We start from the raw sequence: 26,241 nt of genomic DNA, 5'->3' as shown, positions 1-26,241 counted from the left end.
ATCACAAGTAGGCAGAGAGGCTGGCGGTGTGGGGGTGGGGGAGTGGGGCGAGCAGGCTCCCCGCTGAGCAGAGAGTCTGATGATGTGGGGCTCGATCCTAGGACCCTGAGAACATGACCTGAGCTGAAGGCAGAGGCTTTAACCTGCTGAGCCACCCAGGTGCGTGCCCCCCCCCCTTTTAAGATTAGGAGAGAGAATCTTAAGCAGACTCCCCACTGAGTTCGGAGCCCAGTTCAGGCTCTGTCGCATGAGTCTGAGATCATGACCAGACACTTAACTGACTGAGCCATCAAGGCACCACCCCAACTTGTTCCTTTTTTAGCCAGACTGCTGAAGTAATATAATGTACTTCATGTGTGTGAAAGTGGTACCACTAGTTTAGCACTAGTACATCATTACATGGAATTATGTCCATATCCTACTAGTAGAGCTGCTTTTCCATTTTCATACCCTATTTTAAAAAGAGGATGAGGTGGGGAGAGACCAAAGAAGAGTTAAAACATTCCTTGGTCTTCACTGCCTCTAAGATGATTTTTCTTCCTTTACTGAACAATTCTTCTGATGTGAAGTTCTTCCCATCTACTAATAGCATGATCTCTGCTTTTTTTTTTTAAATTTTTTTAAATTTATTTTTTTTAAATTTATTTTTTTAAGATTTTATTTATTTATTTGACAGACAGAGATTACAAGTAGGCAGAGAGGCAGGCAGAGAGAGAGGAGGAAGCAGGCTCCCTGCTGAGCAGAGAGCCTAATGTGGGGCTCAATCCCAGGACTCTGAGATCATGACCTGAGCTGAAGGCTTTAACCCACTGAGCCACCCAGGCGCCCCGATCTCTGCTTTTTTTAAAAGTATGTGCTGGGTTTCTGTCATTTACCAGTGTTTTCTCTAAAACTTCAGAAAAGTTTTTGTTAAGCTTTCCTATTTTGGGGCTCAGTCATCATTTTTACTGACTTGAACACATTTATATGATTCTTCTAATATCATGCTTTCCCAGCTTCTTGGCTGCTTAATTTTATTATCTTTAATTTTACTTTTTTCTGTAGTCAGAGTGTAAAGTCTATGAAAGTTGGGGCTTTAGCTGCCTTTTTCACAACTCTTCCCTCAAATTTCTATACTAGTGCTAACTAAATATTAAAGAATTCATGCACATTTACGATTTGAGGTTTCCTTTGTTAGCTAGGACTTTATACTTTGGAAATCACAAATTCTAAAGTTTCACTGTGGACTCCAGTCTTCAGTCCTTTTACTTCCTACTGGACCTTTATTTTTAGTTTATCAGGATTCCCTTGGTACCTTGACTTCAGATACTTTTTGTAAGACCCCTTCTACTTATGATGTCCAGCCTCAACTTTGTGGCCCACCATTTTAGTTGATCCTTCTGGAACAATGCAGTACTCTGACCTCTGTAGTAGGCTCCCCAAAACTTAACTAAATAGCCTACTGTTGATCTGAAGCCTTACCAATAACATAAACATAATTAATACATATTTTGTATGTTATATGTATTAATATACTCTATTCTTAAAATTAAGTATGCTAGAGAAACAGAAATCTTACTAAGAAAATCATAGGGAAGATAAAATACACTTGCAGTAGTATACTGTAAAAAATCTGTAAGTGGACCTGGGTAGTTTAAACCGATGTTGTTCAAAGGTCGACTGTTTGCATTTGCATTCTAGTGGACTTCACTCTTTGGTTTGTCTCCTCAATGTACAGCTCTCTGATTTTGTCAGTCCAAGGCTTCAGAGATGGTAAGGAAACTTGTATAACCATTTTGGTTAGAAAAACTACAAATAGAACTATCCAATGTTAGCTGTATGGTTAAGGCTGTTTGACAGTTTTATTTCCATCACTAATTGATTCTCTTTCATCTTCCACACAGAGACTTCCACATTTTTTTTTTTGCTCTCTGTAACTACCCAAACCCATACCTATTTACTTCAGTTTAAGCAAGTAATATTGTCTTCTGTTTTAGTGAAGAGATGGAGGCCTTTTTGCAGGGACTCCATTGACTTTTCTCTCTCCTGTTTTGAATTTATTCTCTGTTAATACATATTTTTTCTGATTCTTTCTTATCTGAAAAATGTGTGTCCACCTTCCATTTTGATAGGAGGGTGTTTTTGTTATCTTTGTTCTTGGACCCAGTCTATCTCACCTGTCAGTTTTCTCAGTCAGCACTTTTTTGTGCTATATATATCCAATTCCTGCCCCACTTTTGGCAGGTGAATTTTATTTCCTGTTTTCCAGAAATAATGAGGCTGTCAGAAATAAGCACCCTCAACATTTCCCTTTTCCCACCATCTCTCCTACAAAAAATAGGCATCTACACCATCCTGTACTATAAAGTCCCTTTATCTTTGCTTTAAAATGCATCCTTTTTTCCAAAACCAGTGTTACCCAGTAGAACTTTCTATAATGATGGAATTGTTCTATATTTGTGCTGTCCAGTACCATAATCACTAGCCACATGTGAATGTTGAGTACTTGAAAGGTAGCTAGTGTGACGGAGGAGTTACATCTGTTTTATTTCAAGTTTAAATAGCCACGTGTTTTAGTGGTCACCATATTGAGCAGTGTAGCTTTAAACCTTGTTAAATAATATGTTCCTGTTATTTCTTTTTTCTTGAATCTCTTTGACCATGTCTGTCTTCTCTTCCACATTTAAATAGGTTTAGTCTTTCTCATCTTAAATACCTAGAACACATCAAAACCCATTGCCATTTTTTAAAGCTATCTTCTGTCTGCTCTCTTTCCTTTCATGGCAGTTTGTTGGTTCCTGTGAGTTTAGTTCTTATCCTGTCACTGAAAAAGGCACACTGTTAGTGACATTTCCAACTGTTGCTTAGTTGTACAATCCAGTAGATACTTTATTTTCCCAACATTGATTGTTGGTTGCTCTCTGTGTCTCGTAATTCTTGTGTCAGTCATCACTTCCTCTTGGTTCTGTTTTCCCTCAGAACCTTCGGTTCAGGTTAATATCTTGTCTTCACTAGTTCTTTCTTGCCCCTTCCTCCCTACCCCCCATGCTTCTAAATGTTGATATTCTTCTGTCTTAGATTTTTATCTCACTTCTTCACTCTCCTCCCCTTGTTCTCAGTCCGTTACTACAACTTCACTCCTGCTTCTCACTGGGTGCTGTCAGCACGTTGCTGTCTTTTAAATCTCTCTAGCCTGTTCTTTCTTCTAAGTTCCAAACTGCAATGTCCAAGTCACTGTTGGTATTTCTTTCAGAATATTCCAGAGGTAACATTGTCCTCCTTTATAGATGTTCATTAGTTTACGTTTGACAACTCTAATTAAAATAAGCATACAGAAAAGTGCACAGATTATAAATATGTACCTTAAATATTATTAACTTCCATGAAAACACCATGCAGGTCAAGAAAAAGAACATTACCAGCACTTCAGAAGTCCCTTTCCAATTCACTACCTCTTCTTTTCTCTCTAAAGATAACTGCTGTCTCAACTTGCAGTAATGTAGAACTGTTTTTAAACTTTATATAAGTAAAATGATATACTAAGTATTCTTCCATGTCTGTTCTCTCATTCAGTATTTTTGTGATAGTAATACAAGTTGTTGACTGTAATTTGTTTATATATATGTTTATATATATGTTTGGATATAACACAGTTTATCTGTGCACCCATTGCTGGTTATTTGGGTAATTTTTGTTTGAGTAAATTTTATGAATAATGCTGTTCTGATCATGTTTGTGTATGTTTTATTGTACATATGTGTGTGTACTTCATTTGATGGATATATAGCAAGGAGTGGAAGTGCTGGCTCATATGATATGCCTGTGTTTAATTTTAGTAGATACTGTCAAATAGTTTTCAGATTAGTTTTGTCAATTTATATTCTTGTCAGCAGTGTAAGAGTTCTGTTGTTCTACTTTCTTAACATTACTATTGCCAGGCTTTGAATTCTAGCCGTTCTTGGAGATCTGCTTCCTTGATGGCTAATGAGGTTGAGCATCTTTTCTTATGTTCATTGGCCATTTATATATTATTCACGTATTTGCTGTTTTGAAGTGCCTTTTGAATTTTTTTGCCTACGTTTCTATTGAATTGTCTGTCTTCTCCATACTGATATGTAAGAGTTCAGTGTATATTCTGGATATAAGCCATTTGTTAGTTAAATATGCTGTTAATAGTTTCCATTTAGTGGCTTGCCTGTTCACCGAGAGAGCTTGCTTACTTGCAGTTTCTACTCCTCAATGAAGTCTTTCCTGACTTTACTCCCCTGTTCTTTTTCATATTTCTTTTTTGCCCCCCAATTTTTATTTAAATTCTAGTTGGGAAAGGATGTGGCAATCTTTACCAGAATCACAATTATTAAGACAACTTGCAGCTGTTCATCTCTCATTTCATCTCTTGGCTGAGGAATACTGTTGATTTGCTTGTGTTGGACATTATTGATGTATCATCCAACTCTCTCAGTAATCCATTTTCCTTCCCAGGCAGTTTCCTCTAACAGCCACTTCAATATTTGTATTCTGACCTTAGGTCAGAATACTTTCTACCTGTTCTCCATGGGAGAACTCATCAACTTTGAAGGTCTTAATGCCATTTTGTAGGTATATGATTTCTAGATTTTCATTTCTAGACTAACCTTTCTCTTGAACTTCAGATCCCTGTATTGTAAAGTTGATGGACATTGCTACATGGATGCTCCATAGGTATTTTAAGCTCAGTAAGTCCCAAACTAAGCTCATTCCACTCCTCCCAAGCCAGAATTCTGTATTTTGTTTGAACACCCCATCAGTCGGTCTCCCTGTCAAAATACCTCCAGAAGAACTTAAGTCTGGGAAACCTTCTCCTGACACACTTTTCTCCAGCTTGATTCCCTTCCTCTGTTGTTTCTTGTTGTAACCCTTCTGTCACGGTAGTGATGGACATTTTATCTGTGTTCTCCAGTGGACTAAAAAAATCTTGAGGACTTTATATCTCTGTCCCACATAAATGGTTAAGATTTGACTGAGAGTGCCTCCAACTAAACACACCTAACATCAAACTTAGTATTTCTTTATTTTTCTCCTGCTTTTCTTCTTGCAGATGACTTAATGGTTTACACCATCTTTTCATTAAGTTAGTCATATATAGTTAACTCACTTTCTTTTCTGTCAACTTTCATAGGTAGTCGGTTTCTAAGTCCATAGCTATTTTTTTCTGTTCCTGGTTTGTTTTTTCTTCCTTAATCTTCGGTTCAGGTTAATATCTTGTCTTCACCAGACTTTTGTAGTCATTGTTTAAATGTTCTACGTGTCTTTAGGTTTCCCCCCATTTTTATTTGATATTGCTACTGAGTTTTTTTTCAAATACAGGTGATCATCTTTTGATTCAATAGTCTTCTATTGTTCTCTTCCGTGGGATAAAGTCCAGCTTCTTTGTAAGACATTCAGGGGCAATCTTCACAATCTGATGTATCCGTGCCCCCATAGTTATCACAGAAACTGGATCCTGTAAGCACTGGCTTTAGCAGACTGCACACCTAAGTTCTTCTTGTTTATTCTACTTGTACTGCCTTTCTCTTCATCCTCTGTGCTATAGAGGAACATAGAAACCTAGGTTTCAACCCAGTTTTAACAGTTACTATCAGTTGTGCTTGGACAAACTTCTTAAGATCCCATAGCATAGTACCAGTGCTTAATACATGTTATCTTCTTCTTTAAACCCTTCTCCAAACCACAACTGACATTTCTTTCTCATTTTTGTACAGAGCATTTCCTGTTTGCCTCTCTAGCACTTAACGTCCATCACCTTATGTGGTGCTTATTTATGCACATTCGTCACTTCTCCTACGTGACATCACGTTTTAAGGACTGAGGCTGTGATTTCTTATGCTTAATTCAGTTGAAATTTTTAATCTTAGGTGAAGGATTTGCTTTGTTTAATCCATACTGTGTCATTTAGTTTCTAAGTGACCAGTATAGTTGAGATAATAATTTTTTTGGACCAAAATTGTCACTACAAGGACTGGTTGTAAAGGTCCAGCCAAAGCAGGCTTTGTAGAAACTTGCTTACTAAAGAAAAACAAAAAACAAAACAAAACAAAAAACTCCCTTACTTAGTTGGAGATTTAGGAGCATGGTAACAGTTGTCTTAAGGTTATGTATAAACTCTCATAAGAATTTAAAATTAAAAAATTTTAATGTCTTTGTATTAATACTAAAAGAAAGTACTCGTACCTGAGTGAATTGTTTTTTTCTTTATAGCCTGTTGCTGAACCAATCCCCATCTGTAGTTTCTGTCTTGGTACAAAAGAACAAAACCGAGAAAAGAAGCCGGAGGAACTCATCTCCTGTGCCGACTGTGGCAACAGTGGTATGTAATCCCTTGGATTCCTTTTGACATCTGTGGTCTGTCAAGAGGGAGGTGTATTTAACTGAGATGGTATCCTTGAGCCTTATAAAACGAATACTTTAATTTGATTCTGGTTTAAGGTAACTGAGATGAGCTTCTAGACAAGGGAGGGATTTAAATGTATAGTTGAAATGTTTTATTCAGTTAATTTAAATCAGGTCTTAGTCTTTTTGTTTGTTTGTTTTTTATAAAACTCTTTCCATAGATTATTTTTTCCTGTTGATCTTTATATTTGACTGTCAAACATCTGTTCAAATCACAGCAATCAGTTTGAAATTATTGCTGGTTTCTTTAATAATCACTACTTATCTTTCTTGATTTATGCATCAGGCTTTATGAATAGAGCCAGGATGATAAGAGATTTGTTTTTCTTGATAGAAACTTACATATTCACACTGGGAAATGGAATGTTGACACTGCAATTTAGTGAGCTCTGTGAAATCCTGGACTCTAAAAACAGTTTTTTGTTTTTGTTTTTTCCTTTATCCATTTGTCTATTTTTTTAAAATTTTTTATTGTTATTATTTTTTAAATTTTTTATTTCTTTTCAGCGTAACAGTGTTCATTGTTTTTGCACCACACCCAGTGCTCCATGCAATCCGTGCCCTCTCTAATACCCACCACCTGGTTCCCCCAACCTCCCACCCCCCACCCCTTAAAAACCCTCAGATTGTTTTTCAGAGTCCATAGTCTCTCATGGTTCACCTCCCCTTCCAATTTCCCTCGACTCCCTTCTCCTCTCCATCTCCCCATGTCCTCCATGTAATTTGTTATGCTCCACAAATAAGTGAAACCATATGATAATTGACTCTCTCTGCTTGACTTATTTCACTCAGCATAATCTCTTCCAGTCCCGTCCATGTTGCTACAAAAACAGTTTTGCAAAGACTTTCCTGGTTTGTTAATTCCAGAGATATTCTTGGTCTACAATTTCAGAACTTACAAGTTTTTGTAGGAAGGCCATATGAGTAAACCAACATTATACATTATCTTTGATCATTGGCTTAATTTTCAGTGTTTTATACTGTAACAGTCACGATTTAGTTGAGAAACCAGAAACCACTCTAGATATTTCAAGAGGAAGGAAATTTAATACCAGGACCAGATGTTTGTGAAATTATTAGAAGGGTTGAAGAAGTAAGCTCTAAGCTGGGCTTTAAGGACTGATTCTGGAATATCACAGAACTGATCCACCAGGAGAGTCACTTACATCTGCCTCCATTTGGAAGAGGTGGAAGCAGGAGGCTGCTGGAGGACTTTAGCTGAATTTGGATATTGAAAGGCTGAATTTGGCCAATATCACAATTACCTCTGGATAGCCATAAAGGTGAAGAGTGGATGGGTATTGGCATTTTCATGACTATCATTAGAAAACAGTACCAAGAGAAAAGTGGTCTTTGTTTCACTTCTCCTTTTCAAAATAATCACTCAATACATCTAGTTGATAGAATTTAATTCATATCTAGAGCATAGCTAGCTGCAAAGGAATCTAGGAAGTATATAGCTTTCAGGTTTTTGGTTTTTATTTACAGAAGGTTTTCGAAGGCAGCAGCAAGAGATCTTGAGTGGTAGGTGACCATATCCAGCATAATATCACAAACCAAAATGAACTCTGGGTGGACTTTACAGTTAAATATAAACCATAAAATCATAAAATATTGGACAAAAATATGGTGACATATCCTACATTGCAGTAATTTCCAAACTGTTTCCGTAGAAGAACCCTTAAAAAATGTGGGACCCCAAGTATATAAAACAGATAAAAATAGGTCTGCTCAGGTGAGGTGGGAATAAAATGGGGTGAGGGGGAGGGAGAGTTGGGTGATAGCCCTGCCTTGTAAATCATGTTATATTTGAGGTGGTCTCTGAGTTCTTTGCAATTTGAAAACAATAGAGGAAACTTTTAAAGAGCTATAGGATGAATAACCATTGGTTATCTATTGCTTTAGAAATAACTCCAAAATGTAGCAGCTAAAAAAGCAACATTTTAAAATTCATGTTCCTGTTGATCATGAATTTAGGAGTGGCTTACCTGAGTGGTTTTGACTTAGGATCTTTTATGAGGTTGCAGTCAAGATTTTAACTGGCCCTCAGTTATCTGAAGGCTTCCATTCCATGATGACTGACTTACCTGGCTGGCAACTTCATGCTGCCTGTTGACAGGGAGCCTTAGTTCTTTGCCAGGCAGACTTCTTCATAGGGCTGCATGTGTGCCCATGGCATGACAGCTGGGTTCCCCTAAGCAGGAATCTGAGAGAGAGAGAGAGCAAGGTGGTACCTATAATATCTTTTATTACCTAGCCTTAGACTGTCATTTCAGCACACAGATCGGCCCTATTTAGTGTGGGAGGGAACTGTACAAGGTGTCAATTGGTATTTTTTCAGAAGGCAAGAATGTTTGGAGGGCAGCGGGACCTGGCTATTACAATAGCCACGGAAGAAGACTATGGATAGAGTCAAATATATAACAGTTGGTAACTTTCCAGACTGAGAACTAAAATACCTCAAATTAAAAAAAAATTTTTTAAATTTGTTTGGGGAAAATAATTGCATTAAATATGGTAAAGGGGCAAATGCTATAAAGTGTGAAGAGCATGTTTACATTTCTAGCACAAAGTCCAAAGGGCAGAGCCTACGAACAAGTAGTTTTATATGAGAGAGAGTTAATTGTTGAACATACTAAGAAAACATTTTACCCAAGTAATAATAAGCATGCACACCAGCACAGCATTGGAGTATCATTTTATAGCTTTAATAATAATAAAATTTGAACAGTAAGAGAACCCAGATCTAGAGCTGATGAAATTGTGATAAAACATTTGTACTTTGCTGGTAGCACTAGATATCAGAGGATTTGGAAACGTGGTTTGGCAGTGCATATCTGCTTCTCAAGCCACAGAAATGTTTCTTTCATTTCACTTACCAACCCCACTTTCCGGAATTTTAAGGAATTAATCTAAAAGAAGGAAATTCATTGTAGTGTTCTATTACGAGTAATAGTTTAAATAGTTAACAATAGGGAAATGGCCAGGTAGGTTATAGGGTATCAACTCAATGGAATTACTCAATTTAAGGAATATAAATACAATGTTTTCTTGACTAAAGGGATGAAGAAAAGCAAAATAAAACTGTGCATATCTTATAATTAAAACTGCGCAAGGGATTTTAGCAAGTCTATAAAGGAAAAGTAGAACAGGAAATGGCTAATCTAGGAAGAAGAGATTATGAATGAGATTTTTATACTTTCTCATTTTCCTTTAATGTCAGTGATGTTTTGATAATAAACTTCATAGCATCTCATAGAAGAGAAACTTACTTAGGAATAGAAAAGAAGGAAGAGAAAATAATTTAACTAGCCCTTTCTCTCACCAAAGAAAAATAAATGCAACCAACTTTTAGAGGAAAGGGACAAATCTTTTCAGAGTGAGGGCAGATTTTCCTTCTTAAAATTCTGATAATTAAATGGATACTAACTCTTGGAAGAGGAAACTTTTTTTTTCTTGTTACTGTTAATTCTGATCACAATAGAAATATTGCTTAGGTTTTAGTTTTTAGCTAAAGTAAACTCACTTTAAATGATCAGATTTAGCAAAAATATATTTTGATTATAAATGTAATATGTTATTTTAAAAATTGAGAGCACAGAAAGGATAGAAGTGAGAGGCAAAATCTCCTTCAAAATGTTTATAACTTCATATCCTAGGATATTACAGTTGTAAACAGTTTTTTGTTTCCTTTCAGAAATGGCCTAGGCATGCTGTTACATATTGGTATACATATAAGCATGAGTACTCAAATAATACTTTAATGCAGGCTTAATAAATGCTAGGAGTTTGTCAGGTTTTCTATAATCACATTGGGGTGGCGGTGGTTTACTGAGTACTGTTTAGCATCAATAAAACTGAATAGGAGTGCCAGGTCTTGATGAGACATGTCTGACAAGCTTCCAAGAGCATCTTTTTTTGGATAATATTTTGATTTAAGGTAATTGCCTTTCTGTACATCATTTCTTTAAAACAAAATGGTCATTGGTTATTTCATTTGAGAATTTTCCCCTCTTACTAGGTCATCCATCCTGTTTAAAGTTTTCCCCTGAACTAACGGTTAGAGTGAAGGCCTTACGGTGGCAGTGCATTGAGTGTAAAACGTGCAGCTCCTGTCGAGATCAAGGCAAAAATGCAGTGAGTATCTTTGCCTTACAACGTGAATGTTTCTCTTAGAAGTAGAATGTACAACTGGTATTTTCCTCTAGGTATTGTTGGCTATTTTTCGGTCACCTGGTCCTGCAGAATTTGAAACAGGAGTCTCATTAACTTACACATCACTAGTTTAGAATACGTACTCTTTGAGACTTGGATTCTTTCTAGGTGATTAATTGCACCTTAATTGTATGTTTGCAGAAATACTCCTTTAAAAAAAAATTATTTATTTATTTGACAGACAGTGAGAGAGGAACACAAGCAGGGGGAGTGGGAGAGAGAGAAGCAGGCTTCTGAGCAGGGAGCCTGATTCCATGCCAGACTCAATCCCAGAACCCTGGGATTATGACCTGAGCTGAAGCCAGACACTTAATGACTTAGCCACCCAGGCGCCCCTAAAGAAATACTCCTGTGATTTGTTTGAGTAGTGTAGACTCACTCACTTACGAATGGTCAGTTAGTATACTAACTACAAATCATCCTTTTCTCTTTTCCATTAGAAAACTAAAGTTAGGTTATATCTGGTTACTGGATAAACTTGAAAGTTATGAAACTGTAGTTCTTTATTAAAGGTTGGTTGAAGCAAAACTTGTGGTAACTCAGACTGTCCATTTACTCAGTTGATACAAATTAAGGAAACTTTTACTATTACAGTAGTTCATCTCCTTTATGAGATCATTGAAGCTTTCTAGGTTTTATGAAGTTATGATCCTCACATGTTTTTGTTTCATAAGGTTAAGCAAAACTGTCCTATCTATTTTTTAGGATAACATGCTCTTTTGTGATTCTTGTGACCGGGGTTTTCACATGGAGTGTTGTGATCCACCACTCACCCGGATGCCAAAAGGTGAGAAATACTTTCTGAAATCAGACTGGCAATATAAAGGGCATGTTAGTGAAAGCACCTTTTGTCTACTTTGATAGATGAAAGAATGATTTTCATCTTTCTGTTTGGGATTGTTTAAGCAGGTAGAGTGCTGTCACCTTAAAGGTGGGATAGTCTATTGAGACATCCTAAAGGTGGGACAGTCTGTTGAGACATCCTAACATACTTATGTGTATGGATTTATTATTTTCCTCTATTTCTCTATTTTCAATGTTTAAGTACCCATGGAGAGCAAAGTAGTTCATTTATGAATGAATATTTGCCAGTCATATAGCTAGAGGACAAAGTACTTGCATTTTGTAATATTTTGAAATATCTCTTTCTGTAAAGGAAGAAATGAAGTTGTACTAGATCATGTTGATTTTATCAGTGTCGATTATTTCACTGTTCATCACCTTTGAAAGGCCTAGAGCTCTTAGTCTCTGGTTTAGTCAAAACTCAAAAAAATGTTTTAATAAAATAATTTGTAAACAAATAATATTTGTGACCTAACTCATAAGAGTACAGCTTAATGTTATCCTGTTCTTTTGACTCCTGCTCCTTAAAAGGTATTTGGTTGGAATACAACTGCCTGTTGGTTGAGCTTCCGTCTTACTATATGCTTAGATTTTCTTTAAAAAAAAAAAAAAAAAAAAAAGTCCAGGTAGTCTCTCCTGCTTTTGCCTTATCACAAATTCCATTTTTAACTCTGATTTTGTGACTTACTAGGTTTCTTAAGTAAAACGCTTATAGGATATTTGATAATTTTCTTCTTGGAAAAAATTTTCCTGCAGGTGGAAAGGAATTGAACCTTAGGTATAGTCAAGTTATTTCACTTAGAATCCTACTTAAGTCTCTCTAATGTCATTCTGTTGGTTGTTACCTTTTGAAAAGTCTTAGATTTATATGTACTAAAAGAATAAATTCCCCCTTTCCTACCTCTTCCATTTATTTGAAGTCTGGTCAAAAGGCCTTCTGAGAATCCTTTAAGATAAAGATTTTCTTAGGACTTCATTCCTGTGTATAGTGCCTACAAAAGAAGTTTCATTGTAGCTTAAAACAGGAAAACAGGAATACAATGAAGTAATTGCAGACTTAACTGAAAAGTAGCAAAAATATTGCAGCCATCACCAGCTTCTTCCAATGTTAACATTTTATAAAACCATAGTACAATTACCGAAACCAGGAAACTAACATTGATATGATACAATTAACTAATCTGTAGACCTAATTTGAATTTGCGGTCCAGAATCCAGTCCTGGATTTCACATTGCATTTAATTGTCATATTTCCTTAGTCTCTTCCAGTCTGAATTACTTCTGTAAATTGTCTTTCCTGACCTTGACACTTTTGAAGCAGCTGGTCAGCTATTTTGTAGAAAGTCCTTAAATTTGGGTTTGTCTGTTTTTTTATCATGATTAAACTAAGATTCTGAAGTTTGATAAGAACACCGCAGAAGTGATATTGTACCCTTCTTAGTGCATTGTAGTGTGGTGTATAGTATGAGTATGTCTTATTACTGGTAATGTTAACTGTGATCACTTGATTACAGTAGAAACCTGACCTTTAAGTTATTCTTTTCCCTCATTGTACTAACTTTAGCATCCGTCAGTGATTCTTGTTTGCACTGATTTTACTTTGGTGTTTACATGATGATGGTTTTTTTGCTTCCATCATCCCTTCTACATTTATTAATTGGAATTCTGCTATAAGGAAGAGATTGCTTTTCCCATTTATTTATTTATTTGTCAATTGTATTATTCATGGACTCATGGATATTTTATTTTATTCAATGGGTTATAATCCATAGATGTGATTATTTCTTTTCTGGCTCAGAATGACCCAGATTTGGCTATTGGGAGCTCTTTCAGGTTGGCTGCTGGGTCCTTATGACATGCCTTCTTCATCTTTTGAGCACTTCTCCATTTGCTGGGAATGTAAGATGCTCCAGGTTATCAAGTATTTTCCTTGGTCCAGTCCTGGGATCAGTTATTACTCCATGGAAACCTGGCTTCTTTTCTTACAGAATAGTAATTGGAAACTAATATCTGAGTGCCAGGGGTAGAACAGGGCTTTTTAACGGAGGATCAGTGAACTTCAACCATATGTGGGCTTCAGGATACTTGTGAGTCTTTTCCATTTGTTTGTAGAATTTTGTGTATATATGTTTTCATGTTTATTTTTCTAAGGGGCTTCCATCAGATTTTTAAATAGGAGTCCTTGACCTAAGAGAAATTGTGAACTCGTAGAGTATCTCAGCTCTTTCTGTGTATCTATGTCTATCGTGCTTTATGTGGAATATTTTTTTTTTATAGGCATGTGGATATGTCAGATATGTCGACCTAGGAAAAAAGGACGGAAACTTCTACAGAAGAAGGCAGCACAGATAAAACGGCGCTATGCTAACCCAATAGGACGTCCGAAAAACAGGTTAAAGAAACAAAACACGGTGTAAGTTGTACTTGTGGCAAGGTGAGGGGAGAAAAGGATAGGGTCTTCTCTCTAGTGTAGGAGTCACTTGTTTGCTTTGTGAAAAAAATTCCGGTTGTTAAAACTGGCACTTTTATAAAGTAATAATAATGGCTGAACTGTGCAGTAAAGTGCCAAGTTAGAATAAAGTCCCAAGTGCCTTACAGTGTGTTACTCATTTAATTTTCCCAACAACCAAATGAAGTAGTATTGTTGTTACTCTTATTTTTCAAAGGAAAAAATTACTATATAGAAAGATTAACTTGCACAGTTTATAGTAAGTGTTGCACTGGGATTAAAACCCACAAGTAGTTTGGCACCAATGTCTAACTCTTAAATACTGCCTTATACTGCTGCTCTTATGTAAACAAGAAAGAAAAAATTATTATAGCATTTCATAGATTTCTCTCTTGATGTGGTCTCAGTAGTTTATATTGTATGTACAAATCACTGGATAACTTTTGCTGTTGTGGTCATAGCCAAGTCCCCTTTCTATGTCCTGATCTAAAATAAAATAATGTGTTTTTCATCTGGAAAACTAGGAAACTAGGAAACTGGGCTATGTCTGGAGGATGTGGGGCAAGATTCAGTAGCTAACTTTTTTTTTTGAGTGTCTATGGTAATTCCCTTTTGATGATTTGTAAGATATCTTTAAGCCTGTAAATCTGTATTCTTATTTTTACCCACCTTTTCTATACTTTAGACCGTCTTGAAGATAATAACTGAAAGGAATGAGCACTAGCAGCTTGAAATATACAGTACCAGTATTGTAGTTCATATTTTAAATCTTAAATCAGGCTTTAATTTTCCTATGAGATGATCTTTTGATTCCTGAGTTTCAGAGAGTAACCCATCCTTGTGTTTAGAGGTAAAAGTATAACTCTGAGTTGTTACAGAGATCATAGGACTTTATATCTGGAAGGGTCTTAATTGTTCTCTGGTCCAACTCTCATTTTATAGATGAAGACACTGGTGTTTAGACAGAATGTGATTTTTCTAAGATGTACAGCTAAAAGTGGCAAGAGTTATGACTTAAACATGCCTTCTGACTCCCAACCTTAGGATTCTTTTTGCTGTAAAATACTGGACTTTCCAGAAATCTATTTCTAATAACGATATTACTTCTCATTCCTCTAATACTTATGGTTTATGGAATATTCTTGACAATATAGTTTTTTTAAATAAAGCTGTAACTATTTACAAATTACATGTTATATATTAAATAGAAACCTTATGAAGTTTTCCTTTTTAATATTTACCCTTTTCCCTGTTTGATTTCTTTTTCCTTTCTTTCTTTCTTTCTTTTTTTCTTTTTTTTTTTTTAAAGATCAAAAGGTCCTTTCAGCAAAGTTCGGACTGGTCCAGGAAGGGGCCGGAAACGTAAAATCACCCTTTCCAGCCAATCAGCATCGTCATCAGAAGAAGGATATTTAGAGCGAATAGATGGCTTGGACTTCTGCAGAGATAGCAGTGTTCCCTTGAAGTTCAACAAGAAAACCAAAGGGCTCATTGATGGCCTTACCAAATTTTTCACCCCTTCTCCCGATGGGCGGAAACCTCGAGGGGAAGTGGTAGACTACTCTGAGCAATATAGAATCAGGAAAAAGGGCAACAGAAAATCGAGCACTTCAGATTGGCCCACAGGTAAAAGTTCACTTAGAAGCAGAACGTATTCCCAAAGTGTATTATTTGGAATAACACTAATTATCTAGAATAGATTTATATTTGATTATTATCTATGGTATGGATTAGAAGAATAAATTAAAAGTACTATTTAGATTAAAGTAAGGTGGTGACTATGGCAGGGATTGAGAGGCTGGAGATGAAATTGCAAGAATGGGCAAGTAGGGGCTCTTAGTCAAAAGACGGTGTTTTTTCGTTTGTGGGTTGTTTGTTTGTTTTTTGGGTTTTTGTTTTGGTAGAACCACAAGGAATCTTCCTATGGAAATTTTAGGTATGACCTTAAATCAAGGGTATCTTTACATTTCATAAGTTACAAAACAAATCATGTGATGAGCATCATGATGCTTGCTTTATTTCCAGAAGGAAATTGGAAAGTGTGTGGGTAGATAAAATGCTATTGACCTAAGTAAGCATAGAGAAGAGACAAAAATATATATGAGTATGATGAGATCATTGATTTTTCTACTTCAAATCATGGCAAATATAGTTGTAATATTTCATGAATTATACTTTAAAAGAGAGGAAGAGAACTATAACTTCAGACCATTTACTTATGTATCAGGCTAACCTTCCTAGTTTTCATTTATTTATTTAAAATACTGTTTATTGAAACTAAAAAAACAAAAAGAAAAATAATTCACCCATTTCTCTTATCCTCTATCTCCCAGCTTTCTTCTGGCAAACCACCAGTCTGTTCTCTGTATCTATGAGTTTGGTGTTTGTGTATGTATGTATGTATGTATGTATGTTATTTATGCTGAATAATATCATACACCTACACCACAGTTTCTTTAATCCCTTGATGCATTAGGTTATTTCCATATCTTGACAATGTTTTTGTTTTCTTTGGGTACATACCCAGAAGTGGAATTGCTGGATTGTATGGCAGTTCTATTTTTAATTTTTTGAGGAACCTCTGTACTGTTTTCCATACTGGCTGCACCAATATACATTCCCACCAACAGTGTACAGAGGTTCCCTTTTCTCCACATTCTCACCAACATTTGTAAGTTCTAGTCTTTTTGATAATAGCCATCCTGACGGTTGTGAGGTGATCTCTCCTTATGTTTTTGATTTGGATTTCACTGTTGAGTAATGATGTAGAGCATCTTTCACGTAGCTGTGGTCCATTTTTATGCCTTTGTTGGGAAGATGTCTGTTCAGATCTTCTGCCCATTTTGAAGTGGATTGTTTTTGTAGGTTTTTGTTTTGTTTTGTTTTGTTTTTTTAATGGGGCTGGGAGGAAAGTGAGAGAACTTGCATGGGAGTGGGGAAGCAGAGGGAGAGAGAGATTCTTAAGCAAGCCCATGCCCAGCACAGAGCCCACCACAGGGCTGGATCTCACAACCCTGAGGTCTCCACGTGAGCTGAAATCAAGAGAGACTTAACCAACTGAGCCACCTGGGCATTCCATGGGTTGTTTGCTTTTTTGCTATTGAGTTGAATGAGTTCTTTGTATATTTTGGATGTTGACCCCTTATTGGATATATGATTTGTGAATATCTTCTTACATTCAGTAGGTTGCCTTTTTATTTTGCTGTTGGTTTCCTTTGCTGTGCAGAAGCTTTTTAGTTTGATGTAGTCCCCCTTGTTTGGTTTTGCTTTTGTTGCTTTTGGTTTTGGTACCAGATTTTAAAAATGATTGTTAAAAATTATGTTAAGGAGATTACCACCTATGTTTTCTTTTAGGAGTTTTACAGTTTCAGGTTTTAAATTCAGGTCTTTAATCTATTTTGAGTAACTTGGTGTAAGAGAGTTGTGTAGTTTTCATTCTTTCACATGTGGTTGTCCAGTTTTCCCACACTATTTATTGAAAAGGCAATCTTTTCCCCATTGTATGTTCTTGGCTCTTTTGTTGTAATTAATTGACTATATATATGCATGGGTTTATTCACAGGCGTTCGATTCTATTGAATTGATTTCTGTGTCTTTTTTTTTTCTTTTTTAAAGATTTTATTTATTTATTTGAGAGAGAAAGAGAAAGCATGAGAGGAGAAAGGTCAGCGGGAGAAGCAACTCCCTGCCAAGCAGGGAGTCCGATGTGGGGCTTGATCCCAGGACTCCAGGATCATGACCTGGAAGGCAGTCACTTAACCAGCTGAGCCACCCAGGCGCCCCTCTGTGTCTGTTTTTATGCCAATACCATACTGTTTTAATAACTATAGATTTGTAATATAGTTTGAAATCAGGGAGCTTTAGTGTTTTGTCCTTTTTTCTCAAGATTGCTTTGGCCATTTGGGTTCTTTGGTTGCATACACATTTTTAGGATTTTTTTTTTCCATTTTTGTGAAAAATGCCATTAGAATTTTGATGCGGATTGCATTGAATCTGTAGATAGCTTTAGGTACTGTGGACATTTTAATAATATTCTTCCAACCCATGAGCATGCAACATCTCTCCATTTATTTGTGTCTTTAATTTCTTTCATTAATGTCATGTATGTGTGTGTGTACACACACACACACACACACACACACACACACAGTGTTTTGTCTTCAATGTACATACAGGTGTTTCACCTGCTTGGTTAAATTTATTCCTAGATATTTTACTCATTTTGATGCAGTTATAAATGGGATTGTTTTCTTAATTTCTTTTCTGGTAGCTGGTAGTTCATTATTAGTGTATAGAAACAGTTCAGATTTTTGTGTTTTGATTTTGTATCTTTCAAGCTTACTGAATTCATTTATTCTAAGTTTTTTGGTGGAGTCTTTAGGGTTTTCTCTATATATTATGTCATCTGCAAATAGGGATGACAGTTTCACTTCTTCTTTTCCAACTTGGATATCTTTTATTTTTTTCCTTGCCTAATTGCTCTAGCTAGAACTTTCAGTCTTATGTTGAATAAAAGTAGTGAGAATAGGTAGCCTTGTTTTATTCCTGATCTTAGAGAAAACTAGCTCTCAGCTTTTCACCATTGAGTATAATGTTAGCTGTGGGCTAGTCATATGACCTTTATTATGTTGAGGTACGTTCTCTCTATACCTGGCTTGTTGAGAGTTTTTAATCATAAATGGTTGTTGAATTTTGTCAAATGCCTTTTCTGCATATCTTGAAATGATCATCTAGCTGATTTTTATCTTTCATTTTGTTATTGTGGTATATCAGCTGATTTGTGGATATTGAACCATCCTTGAATCTCTGGAATAAATCCTGTTTGATCATGGTATATGACCCTTTTATTGTATTGCTGAAATCGGTTTGCTAATACTTTGTTGAGGATTTTTGCATCTGTGTTCATTGGGGGTATTGACCTGTAATTTTCTTTTTTTTATCTTTGACTGGCTTGGGTAATGCTGGCCTCATAAAATGAGCTTGAAAGAGTTCCGCCTTCTGTTTTTTGAAAGAGTTTGAGAAGGATTGGTACTAAGTGTTTTTTGAATATTTGGTGGAATTCACCAGCGAACTTTTGTTTGTTGGGAAGTTTTTGATCATTGATTCAATCTCCTTAATAGTAATTGGTCTGTTCATATTTTCTATTTCATCGTGATTCAGTCTTGGTAAGTTGTATGTTTGTAGGAATTTATCCATTTCTTCTAGATGTCCAGTTTTTTGGGGTATAATTGTTCATACTAGTAGTCCTCTGTGATTTTTGTATTTCTGTGTTACCAGGTGTAACATCCCTCTTTTTATTCATTTCATACTTACGTTTCAGGCTAGTTCCCTAGTTTTCAAAGTAGAAGATCTGTAGAGAAGACTTAATAGTGTAGCAGGTAATTCAAGTCAGAGGAGAGAAATTTTCATTAACTGTTTTGATAATTAAAATTTAAACTAGTCTCATTGCTCTTTAGTGCCTTGAGTTTACAGACTTAACCCTGTGAAGGAAGTAGAAAAGTGTCTGAGGAAAGTAGAAGAATGAGAATGGACTTCTTTGGATCACAAAGGTCAAAGATATAGTATCTCATATACTGCAAGAGAATTTCTTAATGTTGATTTCCTTCCCCTGATTGTCTTATCAGTGATTGTATTCACTGCTTCTTTATTCCTGCTTATATAGGAATAAGCAGGTTGATTGGTCCAGCACAGGAGAGGAAATTCTCATCATTGTCAGGTCCCCCTTTTTATGCTGTATTTATTGGCTTTTCACCAGAGTGGCAATCAACTAATTACTGTGTAAGCACTTAAGTACTTTTCATGACTTTGTCAGTCATGTACACTGTAGCTCCAGTCTGAGTACATTTATCTAAGAAAATATGCAAGCCATTTAGGTCGGACTTAACAAGGAAAGAATCGAAAGCAGATCCTAGTGAAAGGCATTTTTGAATTAACTGTTTCACTGGAGATGGATTATTACGAGAATATCCTGGAAAGTTTTAGAACTAGAAGCTATTAGAGAATATGGGTAAAGTATATGGAGGATCAATATTGACTTTTTGCATCTGTGTGAGTTTTTGCTGTAATTGGCTTTGTAAATTTCTTTATGAATTGTAGAGTTTAAGGAACAGTCTGGACCATCTGATAGAATGCTCTTCAATGCTCTACTAATCTGTGCCTGCATCCATCTGTGTCATGCACTAGGGGGCATTAAAGTCACGTAGTATCTTCAGATCCATATTTTTCAATTTAGGAGTAGTTTCAGCAGTGAGTCCTTGTCCTTATTCTTCTTACACTAAGTGAATAACACACAGCCTATATGTCTATTTAATTTCAAAGGAACTGTCATGAATTGATCTTTTCTGCCGTGCTTATACAAATAGGAAATTAGTCCATCAGCGGTGTCATCTTCAAGTGCAGAAGATAATGATCTACATAATCCCCTAATACTCCTTTCATGAATTTCCTTCCCCATGTGAGGAAGATACATCATTTACTGAATGATTATTATAATTTCTCATACTTACCCAGAGGATTATCATCTGTGATCCTCAGATTTGTGGAGTTTTGCTTATTTAAAAGGGCACCGAGAATATGAGGGCAGTATGGTAGCTATTTTGAAGGTTATCTTTTTGCTGAGATAAGAATGTACTGACTGGCCTTATGAAGATCATAAGACCATTAAGATTTATAAAAGGAACCAGTTTTCCATGTTTTGGTACCATGTGATGAAAATCATGTCCTGCTGTAACATACACTTCTTCCATACTACCAAAGAAGGAAAAAGCAATATTTGAATGTTGATAGATTAAATTCATACTAAAAATTTTATATTCATATTACTTCATAGTTTCATATTCCTTAGACCTTTTTCCTGTTCTGCTTTTGTGTAATTATTCTTTTAAGTTTTTATTTAAATTACAGTTAACATACATAGTATAATATTGTGTAATATTTGTTCAGGTGTATGGTTTTAGCACTTCACATCACCTGATGCTCATCAAACTTTTACATATATTTTATAATTGTATATATTATATATTCATATATATTATATGTATATATTATATAAATGTATGTATTCTATGCTAAAATATAATGTGTTAATGAAGTTAAAATTTAGTTATGTAATAATTTTAAGAAGTTTTAGGACAGGTCAGGTTTTCATTATAAGCAGATATAATATGTACATATTATTTACTGACCCATCTTTCCAGTTGTCATTTTATTGCTGTCTTCTTATAAAAATAATATCAAGGTCTTCAAACTGAAAGGCTTATGAAATTTTTTCTAGTCCATTTATTAAACTAAGGATAATACTGATAACATGTGAGCTCTTTTTTTTATGTGCAGACAATCAGGATGGCTGGGATGGCAAACAAGAAAGTGAGGAACGGCTTTTTGGGAGCCAGGAAATCATGACTGAGAAAGATATGGAATTATTTCGTGATATCCAAGAACAAGCACTGCAGGTAAAGTTGGATATTCAGATTGGACAAATAATATGGTCCTGGACAAGAAACAGGATTAATTTATCCTGGGGTAAAGCAGTAACAGCAATTCATTTATCTGTCTGATCTGCAAATAGATGTCGTTTTTCTGTGTACATAGTTCTGCTTGTTAACATATTCCTTTTAAACCCATTATGACTGCTTTGGTTTTGCAGATAAACAGGTTTCCTTTGGCTATCAGCATTTTTTTTTTTAAATAAAGATTTTATTTCTTTATTTGAGAGAGAGAGAAAGAGCACGCACGCATGAACGCAAGCCGGGGGGAGGGGCAGAGGGAGATGGGGAAGCAGAAGACCCCCTGAGCAGGGAGCACAATGTGGGGCTTGCTCCCAGGACCCCAGGATCATGAACTGAGCTGAAGGCAGATGCTTAACTGACTGAGTCACCCAGGTGCCCCTTGACTACCGTATGAAATGAGTTTGGTTTATTTATTTTCTGCCTTATGTATGAAAAGGAGTTTGGGATTTGACCAACCAAAAAACAAAAACCACACTTTTTTCAAGTGATAAAACACCCATATTCATTACTGCTAGAAATATTTATTAAATGCTTTTGCCTTAGTCCTTTGGGACATGTAGCAAGATATGAATGTATAGACAGAGAACCTTCAGCTGCTAAAGATGCCGAAGTGAATGATAGGATTCCTTTTCTCAAGCATAGTCTAGGAGAGACTTGTAAGTAAATGATTTCATTCATGTGGAAGGTTTAAGTGTAGGGTACATGGTGTTTTGGGAGAATAAAGAACAAGCATCTACCTGTGCTGGGCATTGAGGGAAAATACCATATGAGCTGGTCTTAAAGAATTTGTACTAGTTTATCAGGATGACAAGGAATAGGGTCCCATATAATCAGAAGGAAAAGAAGCACGAAGACTTGAAAATGGGGGAAAACATGCTTAATTGTGGGAATAAATAAATTTTCACATAGGATAAAGAACATTAGGTAGAAATAATAAGAGATGAGATTGGAAAAGTACAAGGGCTAGAGCGTAAAGGCTCTTCTAGATCATGTTCATTTATCCTGTGTCTTTTTTTTCTTTGCCACCAACTCATTATGTTAGCCAAGTTGAGTTCTAGCTTGTCTTGAAAGTTAGAGTTTATAAGGCTGATGCTGGGGATTCCTGTTGTATAGGTGACACTCTTTGGATTAAGAAACCTATTTGTGAACAGATTGTCTTTGTCAGTCACTATGCGAGTATTTCTGAAAAATAAAAACAGTATAAATAGCAAACATTTGCTGAGCATTCTACCATCTTATGATTTAACAAAGTATTGGCTTTGAGTCACCTAGATCTTGGTTCAATTTGTGGTTTGTCATTTACTGACTTCTACTTTGGGCAGGTTGTTAACCTTGGAAGGTACATTTCTTTTCCTACCAATGAGAAAAATGGTATTATAGATGCTACAGTAGAAATTTACATGGAGTTCAGTGGGAATTCAAAGGAGGAGGTAGTTCTTTTTTGAGGAACTTTTTTTTTCTAAGTTGCAGACATAATGGTAATGCCCTCTTACTCCTACTCATTTGTGCATATTTCCTAAAAATAAGGGTGTTCTTGCACATGATCATAGTTTGAAATGGGGAATTAACACAGATAAGTTGTATTATCCAATCTGAAGATTTTATTCAAATTTTGTCAGTTGTACCAGTAATGTTCTTTTATGGCAAAAGGAAAAAACAACTTTCCCTGGGTCGTTATCCAGTCTAGGATCATGTGTTTTAATTGTCATGTCTCCTTGGTTTCCTTTAGTCTGGAACAGTTCTTCAGTCTTTATCTTCCATGATTTTGACATTTTTGAAGTCAGGTCATTTATTTCAGAGACTGTCCATCGCTTTGAGCTTGTTTTATGTTCCACCATGATTAGAGTCAGGTGATCCACTTCTGGCAGAAATACTGTAGAGGTGATGTGTCCTCTGCGCATGATGTTGGGAGGTATGTAGTATTTGTGTGTCCTGTTACACGGTGATGGTAACTCTGAACCCTTTGTTAAGGTGGAATTTCTTCTCTGTAAAATTATTTTCCTTCTGTAAGTATTTTCTGGCAATACATTTTGAAACCATGTAATACCCTGTTTCTCATCAAACTTCTACCTGCTGGATTTAACACCCAGTGGTGGTTCTTGCCTGAAACTATTACTCTGTTGGTTGCTAAACAGATGATTTTCTAATTCCATAATTTCTTTCATAAAGTTTATTAATTGGTATTCTTCTGTAAGGAAGAGCCTTTTTTCTTCCCATTTATTTTATTCATTCCCTTTAGACTTGAAGATTTTTATTTTATGAATTATGATTTATTGCTGTTGATATTTATTTTGATGCTGACATTGTTCCAGATTTGGGCAGGAGAGACTCTTCAAGCCAGCTGCTGTGTCCTTTTGACATGTCTCCCCATCTTCTTTTTTTTTTTTTTTTTAACTTTGTCCAATTTATTCAGCTCTTTTTAAAAGTTGGGTATAATTGACATATAACATTCTGTTAGTTTCAGGTGTGCAATCTAATGATTCAATATTTGTGTATATCATCATCCTTCCTTCTGACCACAGTGATAGTGTTCTTGGCTCTTACTGTTCTAGCTGTAGATACAGCTATTTCTCTAAGGCATCTTGGTTTCTTTTAATGGAGAGTGGGAATAAATGGCAGTTTTGTCCTTTTACTTGCTCAGGTGTAAAGAGATATCTTGATTTTCTCTCTCTCTTTCTATTTTGTACTCTGTATTTAATCCATCAGCAATTTCTAATGGTTCCACCTTCAAAATATATCCAGAATATGACTACTACTACTTATTATTTCTATCTTTACTATCTTAGTCTAAGCCACCATTATCTGATTGGGCTGTTGTAATATCCCTGATCTCCTTGCTTCTACTTTTGTCCCTCACCCAAGTCTCTAGTCTGTATTCTTTATACAGGGGCCAGAGTAAATATTTTCAAACTTAAGTTGGATCATACCACTACTCTGCACAGAAAACCTTTAATGTCTTTCAGTCTTGTTTAGAATTTTTAGTATATGCACTGCTGAAGCAAGCACTTGCTTAGAATTTTTAACAACCAAAGTCTTTATCCTTATTATTAAGACTGTAGCATTTCGCGGCTGCCTTTTTCTTTGGCTACTCCCCTTGTTCTGGCCCTTGTTCACTTGTCTTCAGCCACAGGACTCCTCTTTCTCAGACACACCGGGCACCCTCCTGTCTTGGAGCCTTTGTACTTACTGCTCCCTCTGTCTGGATTGCTCTTTCTTTAGTCTAGATGTCTGATTGGCAGGAGTTAGAATAATAGCGTGAGAAGAGAAAGATAGACTAGAAAGAGTTAAAAGGGATACTGAGCCTTGCTGAGGCCCAGTGGAGACAATATAAATTTGTATCAACAGTAATCTAGTTAACTGTGTGTTTTCCAGCATTTTATTAAACTTGTGGTTGTCCCTGTGTATATCTGGCAGTGAGAATATAAACAGCTAGACTTTTGAATTCTAACTTGTGCTTATTTTCATTGGCAGTGAACTTAAAATTCTTATGATGGTGGTATTTCTCCATGAGGTTCTTTCATTAGTATTCATGTGCCTGGCATGGTGTGAGAGCTGTAGGGTGAACAAAAAGACATAGACTTTACTTTCGTGATGCTTTCAGTTTTATGAGCGAGACAATAAAACAATAAACAGTCATATATAAACAGTTGTATAAATAAATCTTTAATTACAAACTGATAGGTAATAGGAAGAAAATAAGAATTCATCAAGAGATTATAACAGGGGCTTCCTGATCTGGATTGCTGGAGGTTGGGATTCCTCTCTTAAGGAAGTAATAATTTACACAGAGACCTAAAAGATAAGTAGAAGTTCAGCAGGTCAAAGTGCTAGAGAGAAGAATGTTTCAGACATAAGGGGACTGCCTGTGTAAATATTTTGAGACATATACAAACTTCGTAAATTTGAAGAACTGTAAGGAGACCAGTATAACTTTAATACAATGAATAAAAGAGTCACACAAGATGAAGCTAGAGAGGTAGGCTGAGGACATAAATTAGGATTTGGCTTTTTATTGTAGTAGGAAACCAATGAATGATTTTTAGCAAAGAAATAGCAAAGCCCGATTTGCATTAAATTTTTCTTTTCCTGGCCACTATATGAAGAATGGATTAGAATTAGGCAAGAGTGGAATACAGAAACCCTACTTAGAGGTTTTTTAAATGATTCAAACAAAAGAAGCCACTTAGACTAGAGGCGGCAGTGGAAATGGGAGAGAAGTGGACAGATTCAGAATATATTCTAGAGATGGAATCAGCAGAACTTGGTGATAGAGTTGATATGTTTGAAGGAGCAAGAGGACACCAGGGTTGACTCCTAGGTTCTCTGACTTCAGTCGGTTGAGGCTGATTGGGAAAGTTACCATTGGTTAGATTATATGGTATTTTGAAAATATTTATAAAGATAATATATGAAGTAATTTTTGAGAGACTAGATAATAGCTTAGTAGAAGCGCACTCAAAAGTTTGTTTCAGAAATATTGCGGGGAGATTACAGGGTCTTAGGTGATCTTACAACTGTACCAGTAAAAGGTAAGTGATACAGGAATTAATTTTAGAATTCATCTAACCAACAACCTATCATTTATTGCATGTCATCTTGGTTCTAGGAACTGTGCTAGGTGTAGAGGCTATGAGTAAGATACAGTTTTTATTCTCATAGAGCTTACAGTCTAGTAAGAAATGTGCCAAGAAAAGCAAACCCAGTGTTTGTTTATAGTGATTTTATTGAGGAAGTTTTGTATGGTGTGTTATCTAATTGAGTCAAGAATTATTTTTTTTTTTAAAGATTTTATTTATTTATTTATTTATTTATTTATTT

At 35.8% G+C, this 26,241-nt stretch overlaps 1 protein-coding gene across 1 annotated transcript in view; it reads left to right on the top strand.

Annotated features, from left to right (window-relative positions):
• Positions 1 to 26,241, top strand: part of LOC111144432 (lysine acetyltransferase 6A) — a 111,782-nt gene that overhangs the window by 50,942 nt on the left and 34,599 nt on the right. The window contains exons 3-8 of the mRNA XM_022498735.1: positions 6,217 to 6,325; positions 10,430 to 10,545; positions 11,329 to 11,410; positions 13,744 to 13,879; positions 15,225 to 15,541; positions 21,248 to 21,366. Of these exons, the coding sequence (XP_022354443.1) occupies positions 6,217 to 6,325; positions 10,430 to 10,545; positions 11,329 to 11,410; positions 13,744 to 13,879; positions 15,225 to 15,541; positions 21,248 to 21,366 (879 nt within the window). The remainder of the gene's footprint in view (positions 1 to 6,216; positions 6,326 to 10,429; positions 10,546 to 11,328; positions 11,411 to 13,743; positions 13,880 to 15,224; positions 15,542 to 21,247; positions 21,367 to 26,241) is intronic.

Source organism: Enhydra lutris, unplaced genomic scaffold (genome assembly GCF_002288905.1).
Source record: "Enhydra lutris kenyoni isolate GAN:26980312 unplaced genomic scaffold, ASM228890v2 scaffoldscaffold11, whole genome shotgun sequence".
NCBI lineage: Eukaryota > Metazoa > Chordata > Mammalia > Carnivora > Mustelidae > Enhydra > Enhydra lutris.
This window is presented reverse-complemented; position numbering and strand designations above follow the sequence as displayed.